We start from the raw sequence: 14727 nt of genomic DNA, 5'->3' as shown, positions 1-14727 counted from the left end.
AAATGGCATAAAGTTATAATCATTATGCCCTAACACCCTTCAGTTTCCTCTATTTTTCCTCCAGAGCCAGAATTCTAGATTTAAATCCCCATTAGAATTAACAAGGTTAACTCATTTATACATTCAATATAGCTCAATAAACATTTACCAAAGCCGTATTATGTGGGGCACCATGAAGAAATACTCCATCTCAAGGAGTTTAAAAATAATACAATTTTACAAAACTGCAACATTGTTTAAAGTGTATGTGTGTGTGTGCATATAATATTAATGTGAACAGGTAGAAAAACCTATAAATACCAATAACAAAAAAACATGGGGAAAGACTAATCCTAAAATGGGAATCCATAATTCTGGGGAACAGACAAGAGAAACAAGAGGGAGGCAGTTAACTAAATCATCAGTTTCCAGCCTTAATGAATTAAAAGTTGATGATCAAAAACAAAAACAAAAAAATTAGAGGAGGAGCAGCAAGTCTGGAGAAAGGAAAAAGATAATTAATTCCCTCTGAGTATTTGGATTAATAACACATGGTTTTGGATTTTACAGTTTAATATATCTATACTTACCACAAACCAGATCTGGAATCAGATAAACCTGATTGAATATCCCTGGACCAATCATCAAATTGTTCCTGTTCATATAGTTTAAGCTGGTCTAAGAGATCTTCGGCACTTCGATGGAAACATCGAAATCCTGACAAGTCAGATAAAAGAGCCTCTGCAATCTTGATAGTATCATCCACCTTAAAAAGTCAAATTACAGATATGTGCATTATTTAAATTCCAAAAAAATTAGCATAAAGTAAGGAGTCCCCTTCTCTGATCTGTGATTCAGAAATTATTTTACCTTTCATCTATAAACAGTGAAACGGAAGATTCACTAAAGAATATAAAAATATCAACCCCTACTTCGCTTCTGAATTATACAGCTGCAAAACAGCAAACACAAGAGGATAATCCATACAAGGCATAACTCCAAGAATAAAATGGAGGGTAAAGGGAAACTCAGCCCTCAAAATATCTGTGCCCCAGTGATTTTCAGAGGAAACTCTGGGAACTTCAGCATTACTCCTAAACATGTTCAGTAATAATTTCGGCCGTTAGCAACATGCTGCGATTAAAAGCTCAAATAGTAATTAGGCCAAAGGGAATGTCAATTAAGAGACATAAATGCCTTTCCTCCACAACTGTACAGAGAACATTACAGCACCCTGGAAAACTGACTGACAGAAAAATTAGGCAGAATATATCAGAAAATAAAACATCAAAAATACAAACCTGAATAAGCGAAATGTCAAATACGCTGGCTTTTGTAATATTCCATGAGGTCTTGCTCTTACTCATAGACTAAAATCAATTAACATTTATTGTACAAGTCTAATGCAAGACACTGAACCACATACTAGTTAGTAAGTCCATAAGAGTCTTAGGTCAATTTTAATAATATTAAAATAATACTCATTTAAATCTATAAATTGCTGTCACTACCTTAGACCATGCCACAATTACCTTTTACCTTTCCTTTAACTTCCTTTCAACCTAAAGTGATTTAGTTACATAAACATACTTGCAGGTAAGACTTTGCAACTACTAAAATTTTACAATAATTTTTTTTTTTTTGAGATAGCATCTCTTTCTGTCGTCCACCATGGAGCACTGTGGCACAATTATGGCTCACTGCAGCCTCAATATCCCAGGTTCAGGTGATCCTCCCACCTCAGCCTCCTGAGTAGCTGGGACTACAGATGTGCACCACCATGTCCAGCTCATTTTTGTAAACAATAATTTTTCTTTTTTTTACTCAGTGTAAAGGATGCTTTCTTCCTGGATACAGGTATTTCTTTGGAACAACTGCAATTGGAATAAATGATGCATTATCTCTACAGAAAGAAGGAATAGAACCATTACAACTCCTTTGCATACTTTTTCAGTGTTCTGCATTTTGTATGAAAATTAGACAGACATGCCAAGGAAAACAGAGAATATATTTACTACAGCTCTAGAGTACCTTCTACATGCCTTAATTTAGCAGATTTTATAATTAGTACTCTTCATCTTTTATTAAAATAACTACCTTCAATTCCAACTGGCGAACCCAAACTATATTGTTGACAACTTCTGAAAGGTTTTTGCCAGAAAGTGGTCCAGATGCATCACCAGGAATTCCTCGGCACCGATTCTCAAAGTCTAATCGAAAATCTATAAAATTTAAATCAAATAAATGATTACAAAGAATTAGCAAAGATTTCCTAAATAACTTCCATGTACCAAGCACTATGTCAAATGCTATAGAAAGAAAAATAATGAGTTGGTCCTACCCCCAAGGACTGTACCATGTATCAAATGAAACAGCGGAAGACAATAACTTGTTAATGAAAAAAATCTGTCATTTATAACAGAATAAGTAAATTAATCTTCAGCATGAAAATGTCAGAAAAATGTATCTTTAATCCTAAATGGTATGCAACAAAGAAAAAAGTAATATACAAAAATATTCTCTCAAGCAAACACTATAATCTCATAAACTTTTACCTTTAATTGAGTCCACAAGTCTTGCCAGTAAAGTTTCTCTTTCTAACATCAATTCTTTGCTTATAGTTGGACGTTTTACCAACTCTTTATATTTCAGGAATGCTTGAAGAAGCTAATATAAAATAAAATAAGTATATGTTCATCCCAACGGATCAACTCAGTAAATATATATATATTTTTATATATATATTAGCTTAAGAGAAATATTAAAAGTGAAATATCTCAATGTTTTACCTGCTGCGGACTGTCTTGAATTTCTGAAATATAATTTTTCAATTTTCCTGCTATTTTTTGTTCCGCAGGTGCAATAATCTTTTCATATTGAGACACTGCAGCTTTCCACAAGGGCTACACACATTAACAACATTGTTAGACTTTAGTATTTTTTAAATCTGTCTTTAAAAAGAACAACATAAACAGGAAACTGTACAGACATAAACAAATATATATACAACCTCAGTATATGGATTATATTGCACAGGATTCAGGCCAGTAAAAGGTTCAAATACTCGAGTGAGGCATATGATTTTCTCTTCACTGGCAGGTAAAAAATAGAGAAACTTCTCATGAATTGTTCTAATAGCCAAGACCTAAAATGAAGTATTAAAACAACAGAATTTATTTAAATCAAACCATTTGCATAAATAGGTCTAAAATCTAGATATATTGGGCAAGAATTTCTTTAAATTAGGTTCGCTAAAAAAAAAAAAACAATAAAACTGAAACTCTAGTCCAGAGAATTGCCACGTGACAACAAAGTGATGCTCAAAAACACAACTTTCTTCACACTAACATTAATAAGTGTGCTCAAATCTAGTGAATATATAAGACCTAAATATTTTTAAACTATGTTTAAAGTTTAACACAGTTTAAAAAACTGTTTAAACTATATTTACAGCTCATTTAAGTAAATTTTTAGAGTCTACCCTTAATATAGTAATAACTTCTGATTTTCATTATTCTGCATTAAATTGCACTTCTAATAATGAAATGACATGTTAACAGCCCTATTTTTTATTATTTACAAACAGCTGGGAAACACATATTGTATTTTGAGCTAAAAATTTCCACCAACAATCAAAAGGTAATCAAAAAGGTTAAGTGAAAACAATTCCTTCTATTTGAGTTGTAAATCTCAGTATAAACTCATGATTTATTTTTCTCTTGCTAAAAATTTACCTATTAGCAGTTCTGTCTACTGAGAATGCCTAACAGCACTGATAACTAAGTAACAGCACTTCCCCTACAGATTGTTGTTAAATAGCCCCCAAAAAGAACCAGGCTCCTTGAAAAAAATTACTAATTCCAGGTATGAGACAGAAAATGTACAACATGGGCTGGGCTGGAACATTTTTGGGGACTTGAAAGCTATCAAAGAAATACTGAAGTTGGCCAGGTGCAGTGGCTCACGCCTGTAATCACAGCACTTTGAGAGGCCAAGGTGGGCGGATGACCTGAGGTCAGGAGTTCAAGACCAGCCTGGCCAACATGGCGAAACTCCACCTCTACTAAAAATACAAAAATTAGCCAGGTGTGGTGGCGTGCACCTGTAGTCCCAGCTACTCAGGAGGCTGAAGCAGGAGAACTGCTTGATCCTGGGAGGCAGAGGTTGCAGTGAGCCAAGATCACCTCACTGTACTCTAACCTAGGCAACACATCGAGATTCCATCTCAAAAAAAAAGGAAAAAAAGAAACACTGAAGTCATGTCAAAATGGCATAGGAGACAACTTCAAGGGGCACTCTCTGCCCAAAAACTGAACAAATTGAGTATAATAATAATAATAACTAAAATGGACTGAAACACACAAAATACAAAAATTCATGGGTTCATAATGACACTATCAAAAAACATTTCATTGGTTGCCAATGGAACTTACTATGACACTAATCTACTTAATGTTCATTGTTCTAAAAAGTGATCAAAAGAAATAAGCAATTATCTATACTGCCGTTTCTATGCAAACTATATTTCAAAGTAACAAAAAGTTGAAGAAAAAATTCTTCTTATAGAAAAGTCATGACTAATAAAAGCAGAAAGAACACCAGAATTAGAAAATCACCATTTTGTAACTCTTCGTGATTAATGACTGCTAAAAGCATTTTTTAAAAGTTGGAGAGCATTATAATAAATTCATCAGAATGATCATACCTGAACCCTCACAGATCAAACTTAACATCACTAAATATGGGAAAACCTGATACCACATACGTCCTGATATAGCAAGGTGAGAAATGCCATATGGCATAAAAAAGGGGAAACTTTTAAACTAAAAATGTCTCAGGAGACCTATCAACCAAATACGATGGGTACACCTTGTTTGCAACCTCATTCAAGTAAACCAACTATTTACAAATTTCTGAGAAAATCAGGATAAATACACACTGGCTAGATATAAAATGATATTAAGAAATTATTGTCATTTTCTTGGCTGTGATAATGGCATTGTGGTTATGTTTTAAGGGCGGAAGTATACAATATCTCTGCTTTATAAATATTCCAGTTTAAAAAAAAAAGGTTAAGGGAAAAGCAAGGAAGACAAAGATGAGAAAAGAACTGAAAAATGTCAATGACTATTAAAATTGAATGGTGGATACATGGACATTCATTATACTATTTTACTTTTTAATATGTTTGAAATATTTCATTTTTAAAAAAAGTTTTTTTTTTTAAAGTCTTTAATAAAGAACTATAGTTCTTCTAAGCAAGGCAGGAATGGTCAGTTTTGCAATCTTTAAGTAATCTCATTTTGCCTGTCCCTGTAAGCTAAATATATGTTCTTTACTGAAACTCATAACTTGTGTAAATTAAGCAATTGTTTCAAATATTTCCACTGAATACCACTTAAAAAGTTGTCCCAACTTAAAAACAATTGCAATAGCCAAAAGACTCCCTGAAAGCTTCCATACATGGTCAAGTGGGCTGATTATCTTTTTACAATAAAAAACAAAATATAAGCTCACAACTATCAAGTTGATCCGTCTCACACCAAATAAAAAGAAAGGATGTGGAAATTGGCCCAACAAGAACTTTAATTCCTACTCTCTCACAAAACTAATTTCCAGCAGATGTATAGTGTTTATTGATTATAAAATACATTTACAAACAAGTGAAGATATGCTTTACATTTAAAGACAAAGATCTAGATAATCAAATTGATACCTCTTCAAGGCGTTTGCCAAGTTTGTCAAGTGTTTCTGGAAAATATTTTTCATTTTTCCATGGATGAGGAACATAGTGCTGCCACACCTGACCTGTTAGATGATTACAGACTATCACCCACTGTTCACAAATTGAAATACCAGCTTTCAGACTTTCTTTCACAAGATAATAAGGATCTTCCCATAGGTTCAAAGTTCCCAACTTTTTCTGAACAAACCTTCCAAATGAACCACCTAATAAAACATAAAGCAAAGAGTTTAAGGGAAATAAATGTATTTTTATAGAATAATTATAAAATACATGCTTATGACAATATTTTTAAAATATACAAATTAGCCAACTAAGGATCTATGAAATACCACATGCACGTCTTTAGACTACCACTCTCAGTAACAAATATTTTTAAAATCACACATACATATTGCTTTGCATTTTTGCATCTTTCAATTTTCAATATACCATTACACCTTTTAAGTACTGAAATATATATGCAGCACACCAACATGGCACATGTATACATATGTAACAAACCTGCACGTTGTACACATGTACCCTAGAACTTAAAGTATAATAAAAATATATATATATTAAAAATATATATATATACAACTTCCTCAAGGCTGCAGAGCCTACTGTATGGATACTGCATTATGTAAACAATCCTTAATTGCTGTTTACTTCTGCTCATCACAAACAATGCTGCAATAATATATTTGTACATATAACTTTATGTACTTATCTGATATTTCCTTATAAAATAATGACAAGGGTATTTTCTAGGTCAAAATATTTAATATTAACAAATAAGCCTATATATTTTAAATAATTTTTCAGTTTATTTCAAAATAGCCTAATATATATATAAATACTAAAAATCTATGTAAATTTGGTTATATCAATGGTTCAAAGAATTTGACACATATGATTTATACCACCCAACTATATACAAATATCTATTTAAATAATTCTACATGATTTGCTTTAATTACAGTATTACATAAAGGAGCATTTTAAGTAAGGACTTAAAGGATAAAAAGAAAACAAAATAAGACAGGTTTTCCAAATTCCAAAAGTTCATTTTTTTACTAGTACCTATGATGTCTAAGAGATGCAACATTCGTGACTCAGGATAATGATCATGTTCTGTTTGCCTCCACACATCATCTACAACATCCTGAGTAGTCTCCACCAAGTCAACAACTTCTAGTAGGGATAGACTGTCCAAGTTATAAAACTCCTAGAAGAAAAATGCATTAATTTTTAAACATAATTATATTTGTACCTTGGGTAATACAATCAAAATGTTCCCAGGCCTTTTCAACTGCCACAACTCTAATATTTGCCACATTATTTTCTCCTCCTTTTTCTAACAGCTTATAACTACTTCCATATGCAAATACCCTATAATTTCCCCCCAAACATAAATGTCATGAAAAGACAGAATATCAAAATTGTAAAAAGTCTACTCATTCATTTACACACTTGGCCTAATTTTAAATTTTGATTTTTTAAAATTTACCCAACAAAGGTGATCTCAACTCCATATATACACTACCCACTGTAGTTCGCATGTCTTTATTCATTCATTATTAATTCATAATATTATGTTTAAGAATAACACAACCACAGTCAAGATTTATCATGCTATATTTCATCGTTACCAAAAAAAGCTTAAAACCATTTAAAACAGTCTATTAAAATATTATTGAAATAACAGTGGAAATGAGTAGAAAATTAATATATATTTGTTTTGAAAAGAGTAGACTTTTTATGTTCATACTTAAAATCGTCACTCAATTTCAATGTAGACACATAAAGGACTAATCAAATAAGCATAAAACTAAGACTTTTAATATTTCAGATTACTTCAAAATGCTAATTTGAACAAAGTGAACACCCATTCAAAAGAACATATTACCTGTGCATGGATAAACCTGTTGTATTTGTTTTTCACTATATACCTGCAGAAAAGTAATTTTGGGGTTTTTTTGTTTTTTGGTTTTTTCTTGAGATGGAGTCTCGCACTGTCGCCCAGGCTGGAGTGCAATGGCACGATCTCCGCTCACTGCAACCTCCACCTCTCAGGTTCAGGTGATTATCCTGCCTCAGCCTCCCGGGTAGGTGCTCACCACCACGCCCAGCTAATTTTTGTACTTTTAGTAGAGATGCGGTTTCACCGTGTTGGCCAGGCTGGTCTCGAACTCCTGACCTCAAGTGATCCACCCACCTCGGCCTCCCGAAGTGCTGGGATTACAGGTGTGAGCCACCATGCCCAGGTGTAATTTTGTTTTTGAGAAAAATATTTTATAGAGATTAGAATTTAAGTTTTGGATTTCTCAATTCATTTTACATATACAACTTCAACTTTTCTACATATAAAGAATCTATTTTGTTCACAATCATCAAGTAGATTTTAAAACAGAGGAGAGGCTGTAAAAATTGAATCCCAAAGTACTTTTATAAGAAGTCCAATATATAACCATTTATGAATCACATACTCTTGCAATTGTTTCAAATAATTCTTTAAAATAATTGGCTCTTTCTTTACTAATCTGTTTATTTCCACGGTGAGCTTGTTCTATCCAAAACTGGAACTCATCGCTTGGTGTAAGGATACCTATAAAAGTCAAGAGGGGAAAGAAAAAATGGTATAGAATATCAGAGAAAAAAATGAATACAAAACAGCAGAGCAGCAAAATATTTGAGTCATCTAACACATATGCTCCTAGCTGAGGTCAAATAGGTGACACTTCCTTATTGTTTCCTATTTCATACTATAAACAAAGTGTCCTTCCTGAAGTCTACTTAGTGCCACATTTTTCAGATCTGTGTGCTTTTTGTTAGTGATTCACTGTTTAAAATGGCCCCCGAAAAAGTGCTAAATTGCTGTCTAGTGTTCCAAAGCACAAGAAGGTTGTAATGTGCCTTACCGAAAAAATACATATGCTAGATAAGCTTCCCTCAGGCATGAGTTACAGTGCTGTTAGCCATGAAGTCAATGTTAATGAATCAACAATATACACAAACTAAAGTGTCTTTAAACAGAAAAAAAATAATAAGGTTATGTATTGATCAGTTGATGAGATGTTATGACCAGAGGCTCAAAGGAACCTAATCCTGTATTGCTCCTAGGAACAAAGGTTCAATATTCACTAATTCAGTGTTTACAGTGTTTACAGTGACTTTATAGAACACAACTACTGCCTCGGCACTTTGGGAGGCCTAGTAGTGAGGATCCCTTGAGGCCAGTAGTTTGACACCAGCCTGGGCAACAGAGCAATACCCCATCTCTACAAGAACTAAAATAAATTAGCCAACAGATAGTGGTATGCACCTATAGTTCTAGCTACTCTGGAGGCTCAAGCTAGATTGCACATTATTAACAATTATATTTTCCTCTTCTCTACATCCACATAAATCTACTCATTTTTTAAAACCTATGCTCAGAGAAATTCCAAAAGTATTTGAAGAAATCTATGAAGAAATATGTTCATTTACTAAGGTACTAATGAGACAATCATTTTGCACTTTCTTTTATTAAGCTATGGTTATATACCTCGTGTGTCATCTTCCTTAAATTTCAATTTTGTTAAGTTAGTGTCTGATCTTCGTAGAACTATACCCAACCCAGCTTCTAGTTCACTCAAAAGATTCTGAAGTTTGGGATCAAAGTTTCTGCTCCATTCCTGATCCTAAATAAAAACAGACAAGAGCAACCAAGATTGATCAAAATTTTGCTAATCAAATTGGCTTCCCAAAACACTGTCCAAAACCCCATTTTTCTTAAAGCCTGCCACTACCTCCACTTCATAAGAAGAATAAAAAGTCCTGTCAACAGTCAAAACTATGAAAAGCATTTAATGTAGAAATGTTGAGTTAATGTGGATTGCATTTTATACCTTTCTCCAATTTCTCTATTTTTTACCACAACTTACATTAAAATTTAAGTTAAAAAAAGTTAAGAAAAGATATTTTCATTAAAATTAAAACACTAATAACATTAACAGTAAAAAATAGATATTTATGTTTATATGAAAACATTTATCCAAATACCTCAGTTAAAAAAAAATGACAGCTTCTTTTCTCACCTTTAACAACATTGGTGCGAATACTTGCCGTACTGCTTGGTAAAGAGAACTAATAGGTGACTCTAACATAGACGAAACAAGAATGTTATCATGTAGATTCTCATCAGTAATTACTTCAGGTCGCAGCTTGAAAAACACCAGCACTTTATCTTTTGTGTCACCAAACTCAATCTAAAGTGATAAATGATTTTTAATGTTATCTTCATAAAATTTAATATTTGAAAAAAAAGTAGACAAAATTGTATCACCATAATTAGACCTCCTGGAAAAAAATAATTACTTTAAAAATAAATATATTAAAACCAATTTATCTCTTCTTTCCTTAAGAATACTTCAGTTTAAAAACTTATTCCCACTTACATCAGATCATAAAGTCACTTTCATAAGTTATTTATAAACATAAAACAATATATACATTGTTGACTGCTAACTATTCCATTCCAGTCAGATTCCATTCCAGCCAGATTCCATTCCAGCCAGAGTCCATTCTAGCCAGAATCAGTAATAGTACAGATGAAAGCTGTATGTTCCGGGTACACAATGAATAGTGTGCTTCTCTAGTAACCCAGAAAGTCTATAACAAAATGTTAATTACCCTCTTACTTAGGAAAAGCATTTTAAAAGGTGCTTTTAAAATTATACATGCACTCAAAACTACCAAAATGAACTTAAGTTGTCTATCTCCTAAAATTAACTTTATCTTAACTGAAAATTTTTCCTTAAAGAGTTAAGAGCACAAAACTTTGTTAAATTGTCATATAGCTAGATTATTTTAAATCGGAACCAGATGAACTCAATTGGAATTCACTACAGCAACCTTGTTTAAAATAGGTCAGTTCATAGTAATGAGTTCATTAGCTGAGAAGTATACTAGTCAAAGGAAGTTTTTGCATTATACACACATTTTCAGTTATTCTCATTTCTTTTTTCAGGAAAAGAAGTCTACACATTAAAAAGCTTTCAAACAAGGTCACTGCTGTGTATGAAGAACAGTTATGGGTCTCATGCCACTTTTTTCTATCCAAATAATTATATTTTTGGCCGCTGGAAAGGAGCTGAAACTTTGTTACTGCTCAAACGCTTATAATATTTCATGACACATGAAAAGTATATGAAATCCACATGTCAGTGTCCATAAATAAAGTTTTATTAGAACATAGCCATTCCCATTCAATTACATGTATTATTACAAAGTATTACATGTCTGCTTTCACACTACAAAGGCCAAGTTGTAGCTGCAATGGAGCCCTTGTTGCCTGCAATATTATCTGACCCGTTACAGAAAACGTTTGCCAACCTCTGTCCTAAAGCATAAACCAGATCACAGCTCTCCCTTGCTTAAGATTACCAGTAACTTCCTATTTCAATTTAAATGGTATACAATGTCCTAAATGATCAGCCTGTGCCTTATTCTCCCTTCTCATCTACCACAATGTTCCTTCATACCATAAACTTCAGCAATCACTCTGGATTTTTTTTCTTGCCCCTGGAAACTAAGTTAAAACCCAGCTCAGGGCCTTGGTACTTACAGTTTCTTTTGTTTAGAACACTCTTCCCCCAGATTATGTCTGCCTGCAACTCATCGTTTAAATCTCGCTTCAAAGATAACTAATCCAGAGAGGGATTATCTCCCACGCTATATATCTTTAGTTCCCCACACCACCCCATCACTACTATAACATTATTTTTATCTTAACGGCACTTATCAATACCCAAAATTATGTTACATATATCTGTAGCATGCGTTTAGCCTACCTTTGTCCATTCCAATGTTACTCCTTTAAGATACGGACTCTGTGTTCATGGCGTTGTCCCTAGTACTAGTAGGTAGTCAATAAATATTTGCTGACTTATTAACTTACTGAATCACGCTATCAGGCAACTAAAGTACAACTGAAGACATCACAAAATATTTTCAAATATGACTAAAAACCTGTAGCGAAGTGTACAACTAAAAATAACAGATACATCGTTGGGCTTTACTAGTAATAGCTTTAACTTAGAAAAAAAAAAGTTCTACCTTCAACTTTCAAATACCAAGCCAAGATACACTTTCATGAATCCAAACCCCTTTCCATCTTTCCTACTGCATTCTATCCGAACTTTCAGTGGCATTTACAACAGTGTGTCCTGATTTTATCATTTGCTGAGTATATGTCATCCTAAGCCACTGGAGTGAGTCTAGGAAAGGCAGAAAGCAGGAGGCTCTATCCTGAATTACACTACCTATTCGAGAAAAAGAAAAGTTAACATTTAGGTTGTAATTTTTGTCCCTTACTTTCCTCAGCCATAAAATAAGAATAAAAATAGTTCCTATCTTACAGTGTTGTTATGGCTATTAAATGAACGAATACATATAAAGTACTTAGAACAGTGCTTGACAGAGTCTAAAGTGAAAATAAATGTTAGTTATGATTATCCATCCTTTTTATATCTTTGTAAACCCATGAAGCCTGGCAAAGTGCCTTGCATGTACTGAGTTCAAAGTAAATGTTTATTAAATACAATCGAATTAAACCTAAGAATAAAGATAGTGAATGGGGTGAACGATTCAATCATCCTATAAAAATGCACTGAAGCCAGGCGCGGTGGCGCACGACTATAATCCCAGCACTTTGGGAGGCTAAGGCGGGTGGATCACCTGAGGTCAGGAGTTCGAGACCAGCCTGACCAACATGGTGAAACCCCGTTTCTACTAATTACAAAAAATTAGCCGGGTGTGGTGGCACATGCCCTGTAACCTCAGCTACTTGGGAGGCTGAGATAGGAGAATCGCTTGAACCCGGGAGGCAGAGGTTGCAGTGAGCCGAGATTGTGCCATTGCACTCCAGCCTAGGCAACACGAGCGAAACTCCATCTAAAAACAAAACAAAACAAAACAAAAAGGCACTGAATGCTTTTGCTGAGTGTCAAAAACTCTGCTAGACCTAGGGATAAGGGTGAACACAAGAGGAAGAGGTTGAAAATATGTCTTTGTTTTATTAACTTAAATCGATTTACTGAGTCCCCTTTAATGTGTCAGGCAATTTTCTTCTGTGTTTTTCTTTTAGGCTTATATATATAAGCCCTGATTGCAAATGCAACCCATTTTTTAAGCAATCCTGCCAGTGGAGGGAGCAGTGCAATTAATAAATCAGTATATCACATGATGTACACCAAAAAAGAATTCAAACTTTATTTTGAAATATATCATTTCACAAAAATTTAAATTCCTAACTAATCTTTCCCTTGGGCAGTGTTAAAATCAGAGCCTGATCCAAAAAAGATAGACTAGAATTTGCCACCCCCCGCCAAAAAAAAAAAAAAAAAAAAAAAAATCAAAAAGGGGAGAGAAAAAAAATAAAAACAACTAAGTAAATGTTTTCTTTTTAGTTATAACGTATCTGTAGTCTTTCTTAAAAAGTAGAATATAGGCCGGGCGCGGTGGCTCATGCTTCTAATCCCAGCACTTTGGGAGGCCGAGGAGGGCGGATCACTTGAGGTCAGGAGATGGAGACCAGCCTGGCCAACGTGGTGAAACCCCCGTCTCTACTGAAAATACAAAAATTAGCCAGGCGTGGTGGCGCGCGCCTGCTACTTGGGAGGCTGAGGCACGAGAATCGCTTGAACCCAGAAGGCGGAGGACGCAGTGAGCAGAGATCGCGCCACTACACTCCATCCAGCCTAAGCGACAGAAAGAAACTCCGTATAAAAATTTAAAATAAAATACAATCTAATTGCTTCTATTCAGATGTATGGAAGGGAAACCTGCTTCGGTCAGGTAGGATGCAAAGCTTGGAAACTACATGCTTAAGCACGAGGCCAACGCAGCTAAGCCAATAATGCAGAAGAAGTGGAGACAGCCTTGGGTTCCTGAAAAGGATCTGGTTGGTAAAGCTAAAGAGTGTGACCCGACATCCCTCTGGCTGGGCCTGGGGACTTGAAGAGTGGTCAGGGGTCAGGCAGGAGTGCAAGGAACCGTACCGTGTTGGAAAAGGAAATTCCGGCTTCGGATCTCTGCACCCTGAGGAGCATCTGGTTGCCGTCATCCAAGAAGTTGTTGATTTCAACACAGTTGCACAACAGTGGCTGATCCCAGAGTTCAGACATCAGCCCGAAGTAATTCTGGGTAGTAGTGAAGATGAAGAGCTTCCGAACGTCCGCAGTCCCGTTCGCCATGATTGGAAGGGGTGGAGGGAAGTTGGGGGGAGGGGGAAGGAAGAAGAAACCAGTCCGGAGGGAAGTGAAGGGAAGAGAGGAGCTTTGCTCAAACCCGTAGCCCGACCGCGGGACCGCAGAGCTTCGCGGTTGCCGGGGTAGTCGCTATGGCGACGGAGCGCTACGGCGGCGTCGCTGGCGGCGCGCGGTGGACGTTGCCCTCTCGGGGCACGCGCACGCAAAGCTCGCGGAGGCGATCGACCGCCTCGGAGCTCTTCAGCGGCTCCCTGCGGTCATCGATTGTAAGGAGTTCGGACAAGTTTATGTTGGCTCTCAAACGTGTCTGTTATTCTTCTTACTGATTTTTTATCACGCATAATCAGAAGAGAGACATCTAGCCTTCAAGTACAGTAGCGTGATCTAGATTTAGGAGAGCTGGGTTCCAGTGCTCCCTCTCCACGTGCACCTAGTAGCAAACCACTCTGTCAGCGTCAAGGTACACATCTGTTAAGAGGGGGAAATACTATCTCACCACCAGGAGTGTAGTGCGGATTGTAAAAGATTACTATTTAAAAATCCCTTTTTAGAGAGGCTTATAAAGACTAGGAATTCAATACAATGTTAATTTACTTTCTCAGTCGCCCTCTGCTCCTTTCTGTGCTGCTGCATTTCCCAACATCGTTTTTTCTCCTATTATTAATTTTAGAAAAATTTAACCAGCAATTTTTTGATTGCAATCATTACCCGAACACAACCATATTTGTAAAATAGCTAAAATGTAAAATGATACTTTTTAGTTTATTTTAT

At 35.1% G+C, this 14727-nt stretch overlaps 1 protein-coding gene across 6 annotated transcripts in view; it reads right to left on the bottom strand.

Moving 5' to 3' along the window:
* Positions 1–14424, bottom strand: part of DYNC2H1 (dynein cytoplasmic 2 heavy chain 1) — a 359810-nt gene extending 345386 nt beyond the window's left edge. For 3 of the 6 annotated variants that reach the window (XM_063672124.1, XM_063672125.1, XM_063672126.1), the window contains exons 1-11: positions 13747–14373; positions 9784–9954; positions 9252–9387; positions 8194–8312; positions 6788–6932; positions 5696–5928; positions 2990–3124; positions 2769–2882; positions 2535–2646; positions 2077–2201; positions 570–745 (exon numbers count right to left, since the gene is read on the bottom strand). In XM_063672124.1, coding sequence (XP_063528194.1) covers positions 570–745; positions 2077–2201; positions 2535–2646; positions 2769–2882; positions 2990–3124; positions 5696–5928; positions 6788–6932; positions 8194–8312; positions 9252–9387; positions 9784–9954; positions 13747–13941 — 1661 coding nt within the window. In that variant the 5' untranslated portion in view covers positions 13942–14373. Of the gene's footprint in view, positions 1–569; positions 746–2076; positions 2202–2534; positions 2647–2768; positions 2883–2989; positions 3125–5695; positions 5929–6787; positions 6933–7613; positions 8058–8193; positions 8313–9251; positions 9388–9783; positions 9955–13746 lie in introns of those variants that run through there. The other 3 variants (XM_054438209.2, XM_063672123.1, XM_063672127.1) reach the window with 3 other exon arrangements.
* Positions 14425–14727: the final 303 nt, after the last annotated feature.

The sequence above is a fragment of the Pongo pygmaeus genome, chromosome 9 (assembly GCF_028885625.2).
Source record: "Pongo pygmaeus isolate AG05252 chromosome 9, NHGRI_mPonPyg2-v2.0_pri, whole genome shotgun sequence".
NCBI lineage: Eukaryota > Metazoa > Chordata > Mammalia > Primates > Hominidae > Pongo > Pongo pygmaeus.
Note: the sequence above shows the minus strand (reverse complement) of the source record. Positions and strands in the feature narration are given on the sequence as shown.